The sequence below is a fragment of the Myxocyprinus asiaticus genome, chromosome 32, assembly GCF_019703515.2.
Source record: "Myxocyprinus asiaticus isolate MX2 ecotype Aquarium Trade chromosome 32, UBuf_Myxa_2, whole genome shotgun sequence".
Lineage (NCBI taxonomy): Eukaryota > Metazoa > Chordata > Actinopteri > Cypriniformes > Catostomidae > Myxocyprinus > Myxocyprinus asiaticus.
The window spans coordinates 11,510,542-11,530,751 of NC_059375.1; the positions used below are offsets into that span (position 1 = coordinate 11,510,542).

The 20,210-nt window shown below is 38.6% G+C and overlaps 1 protein-coding gene across 2 annotated transcripts in view; it reads left to right on the plus strand.

The window, feature by feature from the left end:
- The window catches only part of LOC127423316 (integrin alpha-3-like), an 83,182-nt gene that overhangs the window by 40,855 nt on the left and 22,117 nt on the right, over nt 1-20,210 (plus strand). For both annotated transcript variants that reach the window (XR_007894301.1, XM_051667509.1), the window contains exons 2-10: nt 5,999-6,135; nt 9,224-9,300; nt 11,187-11,433; nt 13,486-13,590; nt 13,674-13,884; nt 17,076-17,269; nt 17,790-17,878; nt 18,230-18,366; nt 18,945-19,025. Coding sequence is in view for 1 of the 2 variants with exons in the window: in XM_051667509.1 (XP_051523469.1) it covers nt 5,999-6,135; nt 9,224-9,300; nt 11,187-11,433; nt 13,486-13,590; nt 13,674-13,884; nt 17,076-17,269; nt 17,790-17,878; nt 18,230-18,366; nt 18,945-19,025 (1,278 nt within the window). In the remaining variant the exon portion in view is untranslated. The remainder of the gene's footprint in view (nt 1-5,998; nt 6,136-9,223; nt 9,301-11,186; nt 11,434-13,485; nt 13,591-13,673; nt 13,885-17,075; nt 17,270-17,789; nt 17,879-18,229; nt 18,367-18,944; nt 19,026-20,210) is intronic.

Sequence of the window (20,210 nt, forward strand, 5' to 3'; positions counted from 1 at the left end):
CATTCACTTGATTAAGTAGACTATGTTTAAGCCTTTTTGGCCTAAGTCAAATCGCATAGAATAGTAAAAGCACACCTTAATAAGCCAAACAATTTGAAGGATCATTCATGTCTGTAGCGGTAGCACAACTGGTGAATTGCATGCCGAAGGTTAATACTTTGGAATAGGGATTTACGAAAACCCCTCTCCCTAAGTATGTGCAATAGTAATAGTGATGCTTGCCTTAAGGCCCTTTCACATGACTCCTGACATCTCGAAGTGCAGCCATACCAGACAATTTCTGCGATGTATGCAATGTCTGTCTTTTCAATGTCAGGTCCAGCTTTGCACCAGTTTGTGATTTTCACACATAATTTTGCCTCACTTTCAGAAAAAGCAACAATATATATATATATATATATATATATATATATATATATATATATATATTTATTTTTTTTTTTTTTTTAATTTTGTCAAACATTACAAAGAAATCTTGAATGTCTTAGCATTTTTTTTCATGTATATCTACATTCTCATCCTTTTTTGCTGTCATCTAATGTTTAGTTAGGTATATGCTTTCCCTGACATTTGTATGTTGTATCACTTTAATAGTAAATAATAATAATAATAATGATAACAAGGTCTAACTGTGCCCAAGAGAAGTTAAAACTGGTTGTTGTCCAGCTTAAGACTTGAACTTGTTGTCATAGTGCCTCAATACTTGAACTAATGTATATTAAGTCCAAAAGCATCCAGAGACAGTAAGTTTTATGAAGCCACATCCTATTTTTCTTTCTGCAATGTATCAAAGCAATCGGCAGGAAATGTTTGTCCTAAGTTCAAATACATGTTTTCACTGTTTAATGTGTACACTTACCATTATCTTGCTACCTAGCAACCTTGAAAAATCTCTCTTCCATGACGCTATCTGCAACACTTTAATGTGGAGGTCACGTACACTGAAGCCCTTAAGTGAGTCATGTGAAACGACCTTTAGCAAAAGCCATTATTGTAATATAACGTCATGGTTACTGGTGTAACCTCCGTTCCCTGATGGAGGGAACGAGACGTTGGTGTCGATATAGTGACACTAGGGGTCACTCTTGGGAGTCCGAGACACCTCTGGTCTTTGATAAAAGGCCAATGAAAATTGGTGAGTGGTATTTGCATGCCACTCCCCCGGACATACGGGTATAAAAGGAGCTGGTATGCAACCACTCATTCAGGTTTTACGCTGAGGAGCCGATATAAGGTCCGGCCATTTCAGCGGGTAGTTCAGCGTTGTGGCAGGAGGGACCAACATCTCGTTCCCTCCATCAGGGAACGGAGGTTACACCAGTAACCATGATGTTCCCTATCTGTCACTCACTCGACGTTGGTGTCGATGTAGTGACACTAGGGGTCCCTATACAAAACGCCACAAGGCTGAACTGTGTTACGTGAACTGGCGGTGTGTGGTGGGCAGACTTGTTGTGTGCCTCATAGCCAGCACACCAGGTCGACACGTAACCTCCCCCGACACAGTTATGAGTGTCGAATGGCCCTTTTTGGGGACAAGTCGACTACCCAAAGATAGAGACAGGCTTAACCCAGTCGTGGCCTCTTTTCCCCTTCTCTTTTTCCACTCCCTAAAAAAGAAGGGGGATTATCCGACTGGGCCGCCAGGTCTAGTCGGGGGGTGTCCCTCCCAAGGGGAAGACACCACGGAGACCACACCTCGCCCAAAGAGGGGGGGGATATTTAAATGGAAAAATACGTCACATGGTCTTTCCAACCATGTGGAGAGCCTTCAAGGTAGATCCTGCCCAATGGGGGAGGAGTTACTACAAACATGGAGACTGGGGCAGAGGGGCTCTGCCCAAGGAAGACGCAGTTTGCCAGCAGGGAAACGAACTAGCGGAGGATATAGATCGCATGGGGTTTAGCCTTACAGGGAACCACCACATGCGGAGCACCTACCCCAGAACAGGGCTCTTAGTTAGCACGTGTACTGGGCCGGCAGTGAGTCTCTCCAAAAACTCGACTGCCACAGGGCTCGGAGGAAGTCAACCAGGGAACAAATTTTGTGAACACTACTGGGAATTAATGGCGCACGTCTTCAGCTCAAAAGGAGGTGGAAGGCGCTATGTGCAAGCGATACACCCGGCCAGCTATCCCAGGCTTATCCGCTTGTATTGCATGCCACTACCTGGGACGAAACCGGTTCCACCCGGAGGTTGTAGAACCTTGCAAAGGTGTTGGGTGTTGCCCAGCCCACTGCTCTGTAAATGTCTGTTAGAGAGGCACCTCTGGCCAGGGCCCAAGAAGCCGCTACACCATGGGTAGAATGGGCTCGTAGCCCTACCAGGGGCGGCATGTTTTGGGCGAGATATGTCATAGTTATGGCGTCAATGAGCCAGTGGGCGATCCTCTGCTTGGAGACAGCGCTTCCTTTCCGCTGTGCACCAAAGCAGACAAAGAGCTGCTCAGAGATTCTAAAGCTCTGTGTGCGATCCAAATAGATGCGTAAAGCGTGCACCGGACACAGCGACGACAGGGCTGGGTCTGCTTCCTCCTGGGGCAGCACTTGCAGGTTCACCACCTAGTCCCTAAAAGGGTGGTGGGAACCTTGGGCACATAGCCCGGTCAGGGTCTCAGGATCACGTGAGAGTAACCTGGACCGAACTCTAGGCACGTTTCGCTGACAGAGAATGCTTGCAGGTCACCTACCCTCTTGATGGAAGTGAGTGCAGTCAGGAGGGCAGTCTTCAAGGAGAGTGCCTTAAGCTCGGCTGACTGCAAAGGCTCAAAGGGGACTCTCTGTAGACCCTGAAGAACTACAGAGGTCCAATGAGGGAACGAGGCACGGCCTGGAGGGATTCAGCCTCCTGGCGCCTCTTAGGAACCTGATGATCAGGTCGTGCTTCCCTAAGGACTTACCGTTGACTGCGTCGTGGTGTGCTGCTATGGCAGCAACGTACACCTTCAAGGTGGAAGGGGACAGCCTCCCTTCCAACCTCTCTTGCAGGAAGGAAAGCACTGATCCGACTGCGCATCTCTGGGGGTCTTCCCGATGGGAAGAACACCACTTAGCGAACAGGCGGACACACCCGGAAGCCCGATCGGGGAAGACGAGCATGCTGGGGAATGGGAGGTCTGCGGGGGTATACCCGGTGGAGGTGGTCCCATTGGGGTCCCCAAATCGCCCCCAGTGCTAGCTGCACTGGCCTCATACCCGTGGGTAAAAGGACCGAGGCGGGAGCCTCTGGGGTGGCTCGCTTTCTTATGAAGGCGAGCCGTGACCGCAACGTTGCCATGGACATATTCACGCAATGAGAACATGACCATCCACCAACGCTGTCTCCGCGTGAGCAGTGCCCAGACACGAAAGACAGTGATCGTGACCGTTAGAAGGCGAGAGATAACGAGCACAACCAGGAATAACACACAATCGGAAAAGCATCTTTAAAAAGACGCATCTTTAAAAAGACGTTCCGTGTGTGCGCTCTTTTAGAGAAATATATACTCTTTTAGAGGGGAAAAATGCTCTTTCAGAAAATATACTCTCTAGTTTTTCTGCCGAAGCGCAGAGGGGGGAGAAGCCGCTGAAATGCGCCGTCAGATCCAGCAGAGGTGAATGAACAGTAGCATTCAGCTCAATGAGCAAGACCGTTCAGCTCGGAAGAGAAAATCTGAATGAGTGGTTGCATACCAGCTCCTTTTATACCCGTATGTCCGGGGGAGTGGCATGCAAATACCACTCACCAATTTTCATTGGCCTTTTATCAAAGACCAGAGGTGTCTCGGGCTCCCAAGAGTGACCCCTAGTGTCACTACATCGACACCAACGTCGAGTGAGTGACAGATAGGGAACTTACTTTCAGCTTATTTACCTCATACCTCTTTAGTACCACTTCATATTTGTGTCAAATGGTTTTCCTCATGTTTTCTTTACCCATTTTTCCTTTATATCCCCACATATAGTACAAAATAGCGGTCGACCGATAGTGAATTCTGCCGATACGGATTACTAAGGTGGTGGAAAAGGCTTTTAACCAATTAATCGGCCAATAGTTTTTTTAAATCAATTTATAGATTGATCAAAGATTTTTTGTCTTCCCTCACTATAATGGGCACAGACATTGAGGCTACAAGAGTCCAAAATGAATAAAATCCCAAAAGCAGTTAATTTTGAAGCCAAAATACCAATATTAACCAGAAAATTTTAGATTTGGTGCATAATATGGAACTTCTTTTTTTTTTTTTTTTGTCAATTTGGATTCAAATTTGGATTGCCCAATTCCCAGTGTGCTTTTTAAGTCCTCGTGGTCGCGTAGTGATTCGCCTCAGTCCGGGTGGTGGAGGACTAATCCCAGTTGCCTCCGCATCTGAGACCGTCAACCCGCACATCTTATCACGTGGCTTGTTGAGCGTGTTGCCACGGAGACATAGCGCGTGTGGAGGCTTCATGCCATCCACCGCGACAACTTCGCTCAACTCACCACGCACCCCACTGAGAATGAACCACATTATAGCGAGCACGAGGAGGTTACCCCATGTGACTCTACCCTCCCTAGCAACCGGGCCAATCTGGTTACTTAGGGGACCTGGCTGGAGTCACTCAGCACGGTAATGTGGAACTTTTAACTACAAACAAGCCCAAAATAAACTGCGTTACAATGCTCTGTATGTAAAAAATGAACAAATTAAGATTTTATATATTTACCAGAAACTTATTGATGAGGAATCATCCAAAACAGCAATTAGAAACTATCAGCATAGATAGACAACCGATAGTTTCAAAAAGCAACTATCGGCATCAATGAATCTGAAAAACTGATATATTGATCTACCTCTAGAACAAAACAGCTGTGGTTTTGCTAGTAATGTGTTTCCTGACCTTTTTTATCTTATGTACCCCCACTGCCCCATCTGTAAGGCTCAATTACCCCGTCAAGACACTTTTAAACAAACAAAAATTGATACTGTGGGTGAATAACAGACTCACCAAATAGCTCAACTTATGTTTTAAAGTGTATGTTTTATCAGTGCTCTTGTACATAATTAAATAAAATGCTGGTTTGTCATTTGTAGCATGCACTTGGTCATGGGATGTCTCCCCTACTTTATAAAATCACTTTTTCCTCCATTAACTTTTCATATGCATGTGTTCTAAGGCTTGCAAGCAGGGAGAAAAGAGAGAAAAAAAGAATAAACAGTCTTCTATTCAACCTTTCTGTTCAGGTCTGGGCTTGTTTGTCGTCTCTAATCTGCCCACCTCCATTCTTTTGCCATACAAGACCAAACTCTTTACTTCTTTAAAGAAGTACTTCTACTTTCATGTTTTTAGGGATAATGGGTTGTTTGCTTGATTGGATCCAAATCAGGAGTAAAATCATGAATCATGCCAACGTTAAAGTCTATTTGTTACCGTTGACCAGACTGTGTGTTTCCAAGAATCACTGGCAATTTTGAGACCCATACATCCTCTCTTAAGTTATCATCTTGCATAATTATTTCATTCTGGAACTGAATAAAATGAGCAAAGGTGAATGGTGTGGTGTAGTGGGCAGTGGCTTGAGCTCAGGGCCACTAAATGGAAGGTTGCTGGCTCAACCCTCGCAAGGAATCAGCAACCAAGATACCTAATCCCCAGGTTGCATTAGGTGGATTGACCTTGTAATATGTATACTGTACATCTCTCAAAGTAATAGTTAACCATAAAATGTTTTTGTTTATGCTGCTCTTTTCCATGCAGTGAATGTGAATGGTAACTAGGGGCTGTCAAACTCCAAAAAAATGACAAAAAGCGCCAGAATCACTATTAAAGTAGTCTATAGGACCATGCTTCAAGCCAAATAAAGCTTTGTGTGAGTAAAAGGTGACAGAATTTTCATTTTTGGATGAACTATCCCATTAAGCATCTGCCAAGCAACTACTATATAAACCACCCTGTTGTGTAGTGTCTTAATTGTATCAGCATCATCTTTGCCAAGTGAATAAAGGCATTCATTAAGTCTTTGCTTTTCTTTTGTAGGCTCTTGGTTGGAGCCCCTCAAGAGAAAGCCCATCCTCAACTCAGCAAACTCAAGATCAATGAAACAGGAGCTGTGTATTACTGCCCCATCACTGTTGAACAGGATGACTGCAGGAGGATGGACCTCATCAGTCCACGTAGGTATTCATATCACCAGGCTACTATACAGTACCTATTTGTCCACTGCATAGTTTATCGGTCTATGGGAAATTAGGATGTCCAAGGTTATAAAAAAAAGACATCTTTTGAAAATAACGCATGCACCAAGTACAGCCTGATCTCATGAAAATTACGTAACCATAGCCACATTTTTGCAAAACAAAATTACTTGCTGTATTACATGTTCGGCTGTAGTTTCCCATTGAAATGTCCAGCAGGGGGCGCCAAAAGTGAGTGAAATGGTGTCATAATCAGCCAAGGTTTTTAAGATACATTTTCTGTGGAGGTTTTAATGAGTAAAACACACTTCCCTAATCTAGAACTTTAGCCTAAACCTAACCGAAAGTGTTCTAAAAGCAAATGAGAGGTTAACAAAACAGACATCCTTACCCTTAACCAACGTCTAAACCTAACCAATTGTGTTTAAAAAGCAAATTTGACATGAAAAGAACATTTTCTTGTCATTTTTGACATTTTCTTCAGCAACCCTGTCATTTTGTGTTGTATCTATGACACTTTCGCCTCACGCGGCAGCTTGCATCCTTGACTGGGGTTGAATCTCAGTCTTCCGAGTCTAAAGTCCAACATCCTATCAGGTGAGCTACAGTGCAAGTTAATGTACTGTAAAAATGTATAGCTTTTCAAATGATGCGTTAGAATAGAAGTGTTTCGATATCATAACATCGGAGTGTGTAATACAGCGAAAACTAGTATTTATAAAGTCATTATCAGCCGTATCAAAATCAGTACTCGTGATTTGTGTTAAAGTGAATAAACGTACATTTGTTGTGGCACCTCTAGTGTTCATTTCAGCAGGAAACTGTGGCAAAATGTAGAATGAGGCATGTAAAACTCAGTTTGCAAAAATGGAATTATAGTGGCATTCATTCTATGAGACTAGGTTGACCATGTACTTAGAAATGTCATTTTTCATGTATTCATGTTGGTTTCATACATTTTAAAGTTAATTGACAAATAAGGTTGTCTGAGGTGAATGATAAATCTTTTAAAAATTGAGTTTTAAACGTGTCAAGTTTGTAGAAATGTTTTTTTTTTTTTTTTTTATGTTGGTTTCATCAATTTTGGAAAAACATTTATAGCATTTTCTACAAAAGAAAAAGAAGATTTAATAAAGTTGTGTAACCATCAAGTAAAGGATATTAAAATACTTTCCTTGCCCCCTGATTAAGTTTGAGTGTACACAACTTAATAAATAATTTCTCTGGGTTACTTAAGTTGACCAGAACTACAGGGGCATTTTCATAAAAATGTCAATATATCTGATAGGGTTTTATCTATTTATTTATTTATTTTTTAAAGCTTCACATATGGTCTTGAGGGTCTAAAGAGGTCCTCTCTGTTTATGTTTTTTTTTTTTTTTTTTTTTTTTCACATGACAGACTTTGGTTTGGATAAAAGTTTTTCAAATAATAATAATATTTTAAAACTAAATTGCTTCTTTGTTTAGGCTGTTTATTTTAAGAAATAATAATAATAAAATTGCCAAACTACTTGTCAACATGTTTTTTTATTATTATTTATTTATTTATTTATTTTAGAATTTCTGTCTTTCAATTAGATTTTTTCTTTTTTTAATAATCTACAGGCAGTTGCAAAATTTTGACATTTTTTACCTTAAAACTCACAGAAAAAAAAGAATAAAAAAAATAAAAATAAAAAAAAGCAAAATGACTTAATTCAGAAATTGACAACATATTCTAACAAAGAATAGGTATATTTAGGTCATTTTTTTATTAATTGCATTTTAATGTATATTTAAATAGCTCAATAGATCCAATAGAACATCATTGACCCTTATGTGAATTGTGAACTAGGTCATATTTAACTTTCAAAGATAAAAGTCATTCTCAGAGTTAAATCAAAGGGCTGTGGAAAACTTTGGGAGTTTGAGATCACAGATTAGGTAATGAGTCTTAGTTTAAAAATAATAAGCTCACCGGTGACTCAGACAGCACTATCTATTTCCCAAAAATCCCTGCTCCTGTTTTTAGGCATAAGTGAATGTTAAAACAAGCTTCAACACAACAACCGTAAAATTCACCTGTCTGAGTGCGGTTTCATCTTGGGTTATTCAAATGTCCTTCACCTTCTAATTTCTAGCCTACCTTTCCCTCCCCCTGTCAGGTAAGCCAGTCATGATTGGTTCATGTTGCAGAATTAATATGATACAGTAGGCCTACTTTCAACACAGGAAACATCTGAGGGTGCAACCAAAAGGTTTGCAAGTACTTTGTCTGTTTTGCTTTACAGCATTTTAATAGCAAATCTTACTAAGTAGGTTTCTCACTCAACACCCATAATAGTAGGTTTAGTACTTCTTGGAATCTTATAAAAGGATGATGGTTATATTTTTGATCCATTTGACATTGAAGCTCTGGTTTTTGGTGTTGCCTGCTACAGTTTAAACCCCTAACCCTTTTGTGCACCATTTGTGCTAAGGACCTGAATGATACAAGTCCTGCCACTTACTGAGGAGAGCTGTGCTGTTACTCTTCTAAGTGATAAGACTTACAATTTTCCCCTGGGAGACGAAAAAAAAAAAAATCCCATAGACTTACATTGAAGGAAGAACCTGAGCCATATCTAGGAACCAGAATATCATAGAGACTTGTGGGTGGTGGGTTCTTAACTTCAGCAACCACATAGCAGCATGCTAAAAACACTTAGAACACATTATCAACCGCCAAGCAACATACTGGCAACCATCCACAACAACCCTTGCTTTGTGGCTGTGACATTTGCTTGGGCAAGCACCACTTTAGTTTGTTAAATAATACTTACAATCTGATATATTTTGAATTATGAGAAATATTATAGCTCCTTAAAGGTAGTTATTATTACATGCAAAACATGCAAATGTTATCATTCCTATTTAGAACCCCTCATCCAACTAATGATCATTTTCCTCAATATGTGTCATACATGCATTTTTGCAATGTCCTCATATACTTCAGCATTTAGATTTAAATGCAGAGAAACACTCTTTGCGGGCACACTGAGGTATAAAATAGCTGCTGTCTGATGGGAGTTTTGTTTTTCCGATAGCTGAATCAACAGAGAGGGTGGAGGGGATGTGGCTGGGAGTGACTGTGGCAAGTCAAAGGAATGGAGGACGTGTTTTGGTAAGATGAAGCTCATCTTTTGCTCTAAGGCAGTTCTGTCACTTAAAGGGATAGTTCACCCAAAAATGAAAATTCTCTCATCATTTACTCTCCCTCATGCAATCCCAGATGTGTATGACTTTCTTTCTTCTGCAAAACACAAATGAAGATTTTTAGAAGAATATCTCAGCTCTGTAGGTCAATATATATGCATGTGAATGGTGACCAAAACTTTGAAGCTCCAAAAAGCACATAAAGGCAGCATGAAAGTAATCCATGTGACTCTAGTGTTTTAATCCATATCTTTAGAATCGATTTTGGGTGAAATCAGACCAAAATGTAACTCCTTTTTTACTGGACATCTTGCCATTGCAGTCTCTTGGCACAATCATGATTTCAAGCTCGATTGCACTTCTTAGTGCTTGACGCATACGCAGAGCGCTAAATGGCGCTAGGAAATGTAGTCGAGCTTGAAATCATTATCGCCGAGGAGACTGCTGATGTCAAGATTTATAGTGAAAAAGGAGTTATATTTTGGTCTGTTCTCATCCAAAAACAATTGAAATGGATTAAACTACTGGAGTCATATGGATTACTTTTATGCTGCCCTTATGTGCTTTTTGGAGCTTCAAAGTTTTCATCACCATTAATTGACATTGTATGGACCTACAGAGCTGAGATATTCTACTAAAAATCTTCGTTTGTGTTCTGCAGAAGAAAGAAAGTAAAGTCCTACATCTGAGATGGCATGAGGGTGAGTAAATGATGAGAGAATTTTCATTTTTGGGTGAACTATTCCTTTAAATTTACTGGGCCCAGGAAAAATATTCTGGGGTGGGGCCCCTCAAGCAAAATTAGCTGGTTCATGGTGTGTTTGATTAGAGTGGAATCTAAGGAGTTCTAATATACCTTCAGCAAGTTTCAAGAAACAATGCAACAATACACTTAAAGTTATAACTAAGGGTCAATAGTTATAAGCCATATCACCCTGCAGCTCTCACCTGGTTGCCCACTAAAGCTAAGCAGGACTGAGCCTGGCCAGTACCTGAATGGAGACCTCCTGGGGAAAACTAAGGTTGCTGCTGGAAGAGGTATTAGGGAGGCCAGCAGGGGGTGCTCACCCTGTGGTCTGTGTGAGTCCTAATGCCCCAGTATAGTGACAGGGTCACTATACTGTAAAAAGGCACCGTCCTTTGGATGAAACCTTAAACCGTGTTCCTGACTCTCAGTGGTCATTACAAATCCCAGGGCACTTCTCATAAAGAGTAGGGGTGTGCCCCGGTGTCCTGGCCAAATTCCCCCCATTGGCACATATCTATCATGGCCTCCTAATAATCCCCATCTCTGAATTGGCTACATCACTCTACTCTCTTCTCCATCAATAGCTGGTGTGTGGTGAGCATACTTGCGCACTATTGCTGCCGTCGTATCATCCAGGTGGATTCTGCACACTGTTGGTGGTAGAGGAGATTCCCTCTGTACTATGTAAAGTGCTTTGAGTGCCTAGAAAAGCACTATATAAATGAAAGGAATTATTATTATTATTATTATTATTATTATTATTATTATACAGTTATAAATATATAACCCATTAACTTTCTTTTTTTTTTTTTTTACAACTGTAACCAGGAGAGAGTTATTTGTTAGCATTTGTTTGAAGTGCAAAAACTACACAACAGCTTTTCAGTATGTTTTTGTTATACAAAAATAGCCTAATCTGTTAGTATTTTTCTCGCCCATTTTCCACATGGGACTGAATAGGATTTGTTTTCACCCACATTAAACCACACATCCAGTATATGAGGGGATGCGGACTGAATCTTATCAGTATACCATGCAATCAATTTTGAAAAAATTGCCCTGAAATTCAATCCCCAAAATTTTGCTCTCTCCTCTCATGTTGGCAGGCATGTGGTCATCGCTATGTAAAAATACTTCAGGGTGCAGAAGAACAGCAGCGTATGGTGGGCAAGTGTTATGTGCGGGGCAACGACCTGACATATGACCCCTCTGATTACTGGCAGTCTGACACTTATGAGCTGTGTGACTTCAACTTTGATCAGGACCAGGAGGGCATGTGTAACATGGGCATCTCAGGGGGCATAACAGAGACTGATGTATACTTTGGGGCCACTGGCAGCTTTGTGTGGCAAGGTAAGTAACAGTAGGGGAGATTGGGGTAAAATGTGTCTGTAGGTAAGATGTTTAGCCATGTACACATAAGGGATAGTGTACAGTCATCCGGCCATTATCAAAAAATAAACCCCGACAGGGTGATCAGGACTGTGGGTCGCTCATTTTGTGATAATTACCAACTGACTGCTTATTATCCCACTTACTGTATTACATAACTATTTAAAAAACATGGACATGAAATATTGTTAAATGTACAGTATGTGTTGATTATTTTATTAGCTTACTTAGACCTATAGAACACAGCTATACATTTTCTGGATGAGCGATCGGTTATACAGTGTTACCAAGAACGACATTATTGATTAATATTTCATCGCTTAAAGGAATAGTTCACCCAAAAATCTAAATTCTCTCATCATTCACTCACCCTCATGCCATCCCAGATGTGTATGACTTTCATTCTTCTGCAAAACACAAAAAAAAATATTTCAGAAGAATATTTCAGCTCTGTAGGTCCATACAATGCAAGTGAATTGTGACCAAAACTTTGAAGCTTCAAAAAGCACATACAGGCAGCATAAAAGTAATTCATATGACTCCAGTGGTTTATTTAATGTCTTTTGAAGCGATCCAATCGATTTTGGGTGAGAACAAACCAAAATGTAACTAATTTTTCACTATAAATCTTGACATGAGCAGTCTCCTTTGCGATCATGACTTCTTAGCTATCAAGCGCTGTGCTCGTGCATCAAGCACAAGGAAGTGTAATCGATGTTGAAATCATGATAGTGCCTAGACGAGACAGTAATGGCAAGATATTCAGAGAAAAAGGTGTTATATTTTGGCTTGAAATCAATTACATTGCTTAAGAAGACATGGATTAAACCACTGGAGTCTTATGGATTACTTTTATGCTGCCTTGAATGCAGATCAATGGAGGATTCAGTTTTGTGAGCCGTCTAGTGACCCCGTGTGTAAAGAAAGCTTTGTGTCTCACAAAAAAGGTTATTTCTGACAACATTTGGTCAGTATCAAAATATGTTGACAAACATGTCCCTTGAGTTTTTTAGTCATGAAAAAGCTTTCAAATAGCGAAAAAAAATATATATATATTTTTATAACCTAACCTTTATTGATATGAAAAAGCTTGACTCTGTTTTGCAAATTATTTAGAAAATATATTTGAAATTGTTAATTGCCTGAAAAACATCCTCGTTCCCTTTAACTGGTACACCACTTCTATGACACATAAAGTCATTTGTGTATTTATTTTGTACTTATTTTTAATAAAAGCAAATTATTTAACAAAAAATTGTCAATATTTTGTAAGTTGGAAAGTCAACATTTTTTGAGAATGACCCATTTGCAATTTTGGTCAGTTCCTCACATAAATCTGTAGTGTGACTTTAGAAAAAATGGAACACAGCACACAAGTCATATGGACTACTGTTTACGGACCCAGTTATTCACTTTTGTTGGAAAGCGAAGTGCGTTTTAAGGGAGCATACTACAATTGCACATCAATTTCGTCATGAATGAACCAAGAATTGTTACTGTGAGAATATGTAGTTAAAGATGCTCATTGTTGTACTTGTAATAAGTGGTGTTTTATCAAAATAAATTAACTGAATGGTTAAAAATATTTTTATTTAAAATTAACAAAAATATTTTGTTTTAATGACATCTCGAGCATAGTCCTTGAAAACAAATGTGCTTGAAATGTCCTTGAAAGTCCTTGAATTTAACTTTGAAGCATCTGTATGAACCCTGAGTTAGGACAAATTAGGTTACACCAACGGAAGTAATTTTTTATGGTTTTATTCAAGTAGAAATAGATCCTTATGGTAAAAATTGCAGGTTACCACTTTTTACAGTGCACTTTCCCCTAGTATTATACTAAAATGAAGAAAAGTGTCAGGTAGAAATTGCTTCCTATCCCATATACAGTACAAATCACCCTTCAGGGTCATATTGTTGCGTTTCCTAAAACCATAGCCCACTTGGAAGAGTACCTGGTTAACTGTGGTGAAAATGTAGCGTATATAACTAAGGGATTGTTTGATTTATCAGGTAATGTCCATATGAAATGCAGAGACACCGACTCTGATTTCCCTGGGGACGCCAATGAGAAAAGCTTTCATGCGCTGGGCAATGACAGGCTCAACATCTACATCGGTATGTATTGCGTTTTCTGTTATGGCACAGATCAGTGTTCATTGCACAGAAGGAAGTATAAGAATACTCAACCTTTTTTTCAGGTTACTCTGTGCTTGAAGACATTAAGTTACTTGATCGCTCCAAGTATACTGTGGTGACGGGAGCTCCCAGAGACAATTTCAGGGGCTCAGTGATCCTGGCAAAACGAGACTCGGATCTTAAACCTCTGATGACTCTGATGACCATTCCAGGGGAACAAGTAGGGTCATACTTTGGCAGCTGCTTGGCAGTAACAGACCTCAACAATGATGAGTAAGTCACTGTATTATCTCAAACATCATGTATGTGCTTTGTAATTGGTCATGTTTACATAGACTGCACCCATTATTGACATCAATAATTAAAATAATAATAATTATTATTATTATGTGTATTATAATAGTTCTAATAACTATAATTTGTATGCACTGTACATGTATATACTGTATATATTGTATAGTGTGTTGTTAAAGTGAGTTACATTTTCTCCCTAACAAATGAGGTTTTTATGTTAATGCTTTTTGTTTTAAGTCATCAGAACATACATCCCTACCCTAAACCTTAAACCTAAACCTAACCGATAGTCAGTGCTGGGTAGTAACTGATTACATGTAATCTGGATTACAAAAATCAGATTACAAAAATTGAGTAATTGTAATTGGATTACATTCCATTTTTATGTGCAGAATCAGATTATAGTTATATTTTTATGGATTACATGACTACATTCTTGATTACATCAATCAGCCAAAGTCAATAAATAGTGCGTATTTTACTAATTATGCTCCTAAATTTTAAAAGAGCGGTCTGAGCGGTCTGTATTTTAATGATGTTATGTAACATCTAGCCATGTGTGCATGTAGCTATCAAAATTGATACACTGTGTTGAAAGTGCTTAATACAATACACAAATACACATAGGGCATTAGGTTTCTGTTTTAAATTTAGTTTAAAAATGAATGCACAAATAAATACTAAACTTTTGTTTTTAGTAAATACTGTGTATATGCACCCTGCATCGAAAATAATGTATTTCAAACAAGCCCTCATCCACCTGTCCATAATCCTAGACAATATTCGGCCAAATGCCAATATTCGGAGGTGTCGGCCAAATGCAAATTTGTTCTTTTGTACCATGTTTCAGGATGGCAGAAAGAGTGCCCGTCTTAGGTTATAGCCACACCTTCTCATGAATAATAAGTATAGTATAGTGTTAATTGTTACTTAAAACATATAAAATTAATGAGTAGACTTTCGTCAAAATAAGCAATGGGTAATCCAAAAGTAATCAGATTAGATTACCTAAAAAGTGTAATCTAAAACATTACATTACAGATTACAATTTAAATTGTGTAATCAGTACCCAATTACATTTCAGAAGTAATCTGCGCATAGTGTCATAAAAACAAATATGAGGCGAAAAACACAATTTCTGAAGCAATCACATAATTTTGTGGTGCTTCTATGACACTTTTGACTCGCATGTTTTAAAGAACTCGTACACCAGTCCTTTACATCGCAAGTGCAAGCCAGGTAAGCTACCGCGTAACTTGATCATGCTTGAATAAGCTTACAAATCAGTTGGTTATGTATTGCCTGAAGTCATGTGCTGTAGTAAAAGTGTTTAGATGTCATAACATAGCATTAGTTAGTGTTCATGAACTGATAATCTGCCAATATGTACAATGAGCCACATAAAAATCGCTTTGCAAAAATTTTGGTAAAGTAACATGATTCAATGAGAACTGAGGTGCATTTTCAAAACCATCGTTAGCCAACTATGGTCGCAAGTTCCATCGTTACCAACATAGTTCAACGATTTGGTGTGTCACAAAACCGTAGTTCCAGCAAACATTACGTTACATTATGTTGCTAAAATGTAATGTAAACATGAATGCAGCCATTTAAGGGATTAAAAAGCTGTTAAGAGAAAGCGCTTTAACACACACGGTTTTCTCACGGTGTCCATGTTAACGCATAAGTGAAGTTCTTATATGTTTTTGAAGAGTGCGCATGTGCCAATGTGCTCAAGTGCGTCGGTGGAATCCCAAAGTCTGATGTAAAGGGAAACCCCACAATTGCAGAGCAATTTATCTGTTGAATTTACATAGTGCACGCAGCTTTCATGTCTTCAGCAGCTTTAGCGCATTAAACAGCTTTCTGGAGTACGTGTGAATGAGCTATTACAATTTAATATCAGCAGAAGTTATTACTCCACCCCCTGCGTAACATCATTAACAACAGCCCTATACTGTTGAACCAATGTGGTTCGAACGATGGATGTGCAACATAGTTACTAAGGTTTCGGGAAACAGTCATGAATAGCTAGTAAATTTCTCCAACGATGCATCGTACTATGGTGGTTAATCAGTGAGTTACATAGTTGTATGGGAAACAAACCCCAGGTCGATTACTTGTTTTTGTCATCCACGTGTATGTGTTGTGCATGAAAAAACATCTAAACCACAGGTGTGTCGACAGGGTGCATGAGTGCCTAAATTTACTGGAATAGACAAAAAATGCCCCAGATTTTTTAAATGTGTGTCTTGTCTGTTATCTATGTTTGAGAGGTTGAAATGTAAGCATGCTAGGATTGTCCAAGATTAGCAGAAGTCGTTTCGACATCACCAGCTCAGGTGTAGGACAAGTATGGCATTCATTTTGAAATTGCACAGGTGAAAAGGTTAAAAAAAAAAAGCGGCAAAGCCAAAAGCGGAAGTTTACTAAATGTGCAGTTTTAAAGAGGCACAATTTACAATTACAATTTTCACTCAGCACTCTCTTTAACTAGTTTAGTTTGATAGCCAATTTCTATTGAAGTATAGTCTTGTGTTATAATCCACAGTGTGTTATAATCCTCATTGTAATCAAACTGGCAATGGCACTGTCAGGTTCAAACTTTTTGTAATCCATTGAACAACAACTGGAATCTTAAACGGATAGTTCACCTAAAAATGAAAACTCTCTCATTATTTACTCACCCTCACACCATCCCAGACGTGTGTGACTTTCTTTCTTCATTTCATTTAACCACTGAAGTCACGTGGATTATTTTATGCTGCCTTTATGTGCTTTTTGGACTGCAACAAAATGCAGTATTTATAAGTGCGTACAGCCCTGACTATTGGCTAACTTCCCAATATTACAGTTTGCATAGACAATATTGCGTTATCATCTCACCAACCTGTCTCTGCGATGCTTTACTGAGACTGAAAGGAAATTGAAAGGAAACAGACCAAAAGCAACTTTGTTGTCTATCAATCCCCTTGTGTGTCCTCGGAAAGTTCTCTACAGCTACATACCTAAGCTTGTCAAAGGTAAACAGTTGAATGTGTTTATATGGCAGGTTCCTCATTCTTTACCAAACTGCATCTATACACGTCTTGAATGAACAAGGAGATTAAACATAACTAACTTAGACATAACATGTTCTTTTTGCGACTGTCATTTGTGTGCTGATGTAGCTGGAATGATCTAATCGTTGGGGCGCCGTTCTACTTTGACCGCTACAAGGAGGAGGGTGGAGCTGTTTACATCTTTATGAATGAAAATGGGTCCTTCCGGAGAAACGCCAGCATGGTTCTGAAGGGGAAAAAAGGCTCTGCATTTGGATTTGCTGTTGCCGCAGTGGGTGATGTCAATCAGGATGGATTTCAAGGTAACACACCTACACATACATTCTCTGCTCATCTGCAGTCATCTCTGCTTTGCACAGATGAAATAGTTTAAGTGTTGATATAGAGCAAAATGTTTTTTTCCGTTTCATAGTTAGTATGTGATTTTATCACATTAAAATCATGTTAACACTCATATTGTTTACGTCTTGTGGCTACACTTTTGAAACAGTGAGTGTTCTAACATTTACGGATTGGCCCCATTCACTTCCATTATAAGAGCCTCACTGGAACCCAGAATTTTGCTTTTTTTTAAATGAAAGGAGGGACGAGTCAAAAGTAATTTTTGTGGTAATCAACATTTTGCCACAAATGCTGTCGATTGCGCTTAACTTGTATTGATCCCAGGATATTCCTTCAAATATTACACCCCTTGGGCATGTAAAATGTCCTGGAAAAATTGTGCCCTGTAATGTCATTTGTGTCACAATGCTGCCATCTGGGGGCTATGTAAGGTTTCTCATGTTGGTACTCTGGGGTTTGTGTCTTGGTTTCCACATTCAGATATTGCGGTTGGTGCCCCTTTCCATGACTCTGGAAAAGTCTATATATGGATGGGAGGCAAAAACGGAATTTCTAATGAATTCAGCCAGGTAAAGCCAAACCGTATGAAACACCTTTGCCAACATATTTGAGTTTTTATTTTTCGTCTGTTTTGTCATTAATGAATATACAGTATGTTAGATCACCAATAGATCACTTTTTCTGACCACATATAAGGTACCATAAGAATAAGAACTGATGACTACTGAAAAAAATATCTAGACTGCTGATTGACATCTAGCTATAATAAGCACTGACAAAAACATGGTGGTGATTTATGTAAAACAGAGGGTAATTTTGAATGGAAATGCTATAAAGTTCAAACATGTGTTCTCTCTTAAAGTTAAAATTGGATTGGCAGATTTCGCACTATTATCTGTAATATGACTGCCTTTTATTAGGTGATTGAGGGAAAATCATTAGGTCCCAGTGGTTTTCAGACATTTGGCTACTCTCTCAATGGAGGAATGGATATGGATGGAAATGATTACCCTGACATTTTGGTGGGCTCCTTGGACGACCGCATCGCTCTGTTGAGGTTCAGTTTTTCAACGGTGTTTGGTATTTATAGATGTTCGTGTTATTCAGAGGGACTGTGAATGAGGCCACATGAATATACAGATCCAAATGTATATATGTATTAATTATATACAGTATAAAGATTTATATACATATAAACACTACTTTTGATCTAAAGTTTTATGCCTAACTAAAAAATTATTGTTTTTTTTTTTTAATGGATGAGGTGGACTGCATATTAATAATAACAATAATAATGTTTTTTATTTATATAGCACCTTTCATGAACCCAAGGAAAGCTAAAGAAAGGGAACTGATTCAATACTGTTTAAAAAGCATCTTAGGATGCACCTCATTTAGTTGTTTGGGAGAATGTACAGAGTGTGCAGAGCAAAGAGTGGCTACTTTGAAGAAGCTAAAATATATGATTTTATTGTTTTGATGACTTTATTATTCAAAAGTGTGGAAAACAGATATAATAAGAAATGAGCAGGTGTGTCTAAATTTTTGACTGGTGGTGTACAGTCTGAGGTTGGCACTGATGTTGAATTGTCAAGATAATGTCTAAGTAAGTGATTTTTAATGGATGTTTTTCAGGGCACGTCCAGTCATCCACCTCTCTAAAAACTTTACAGTAGAGCCCAAGATTGTGAATCAAAGTCAGTGTGTTAATCCCTGGTAAGAAGACATAAACCCTAACATGTTACATAAATATGGATAGGCACATGCTGTTCATAACTGGGTAGTTGACATGAAATACTTTTGTGACATGCTATACTTCATATCCATTAGTGTTCCCTTTGTTGAGGGTTTATAATGGGGTTTATTAATGAATAATAAGTCATTTACAAATGCTTTAGAAATCCTATATATGTGGTTATAACAACATGAAAAAGGGTGACTTTCATGCAATACTTGCCAAATAGTGAGCATCTTAACTTACATGTTATTAATGCTTAATAAATACACTTATTCATACTTTTATTATTAAAATGCATAAAATGCCCTAATTCGTGATTTATGTCACAATACAGCAAAAACAGGTTACTATAGTGATATTCAAAGGAGGGATTCTGTCGTTTGGCAACAGTTCACCTTGTGTTTATATTAAAGGAATAGTTCACCCAAAAATGAAAATTCTGTCATCATTTACTCACCCTCATGCCATCCTAGATGTGTATGACTTTTTTCTTCTGCAGAACACAAATGAAGGTTTTTAGAAGAATATTTCAGCTCTGTAGCTCCATACAATGCAAGTGAATGGTGACCAGATCTTTGAAGGTCCAAAAAGCACATAAAGGCAGCATAAAAGTAATCCATAAAACTCCAGTGGTTAAATATATGTCTTCAGAAGCAATATGATAAGTGTGGGTGAGAAACAGATCAATATCTAAGTCCTTTTTTAATGTTCACATTCTTCTTCTTTTGTTTTTTATGATTTGCATTCTTTGTGCATATCGCCACCTACCGGGCAGGGAGAAGAATTTATGGTAAAAACGTACATAAATATTGATCTGTTTGTCAACAATTTTCATATTTGGGTCACTTTCTTGTCACATTGATGTCAATAGAATGGTGCTTCTTTGAGTAGTGTCCCAACTTACCTAGTCCTAGTTAAACACTTTTCAGGTCTTCGTGCTCATTCACAGCATATATCATGTAATAAAACCTGATAACCATTAAACCATACTGAACTTAATGTACGTAGGTTTCTAAGAGGGCCGTGAATCAATTACAATTTTTTAACTAATTAATCACACAGTTTTCTGTGATTAATCATGATTAATCATGATACATTAAAAAAACATTAAAATATAATCGTAAACATATTTACTTTGTACATTGTCTCAAAGAACTTTCAAG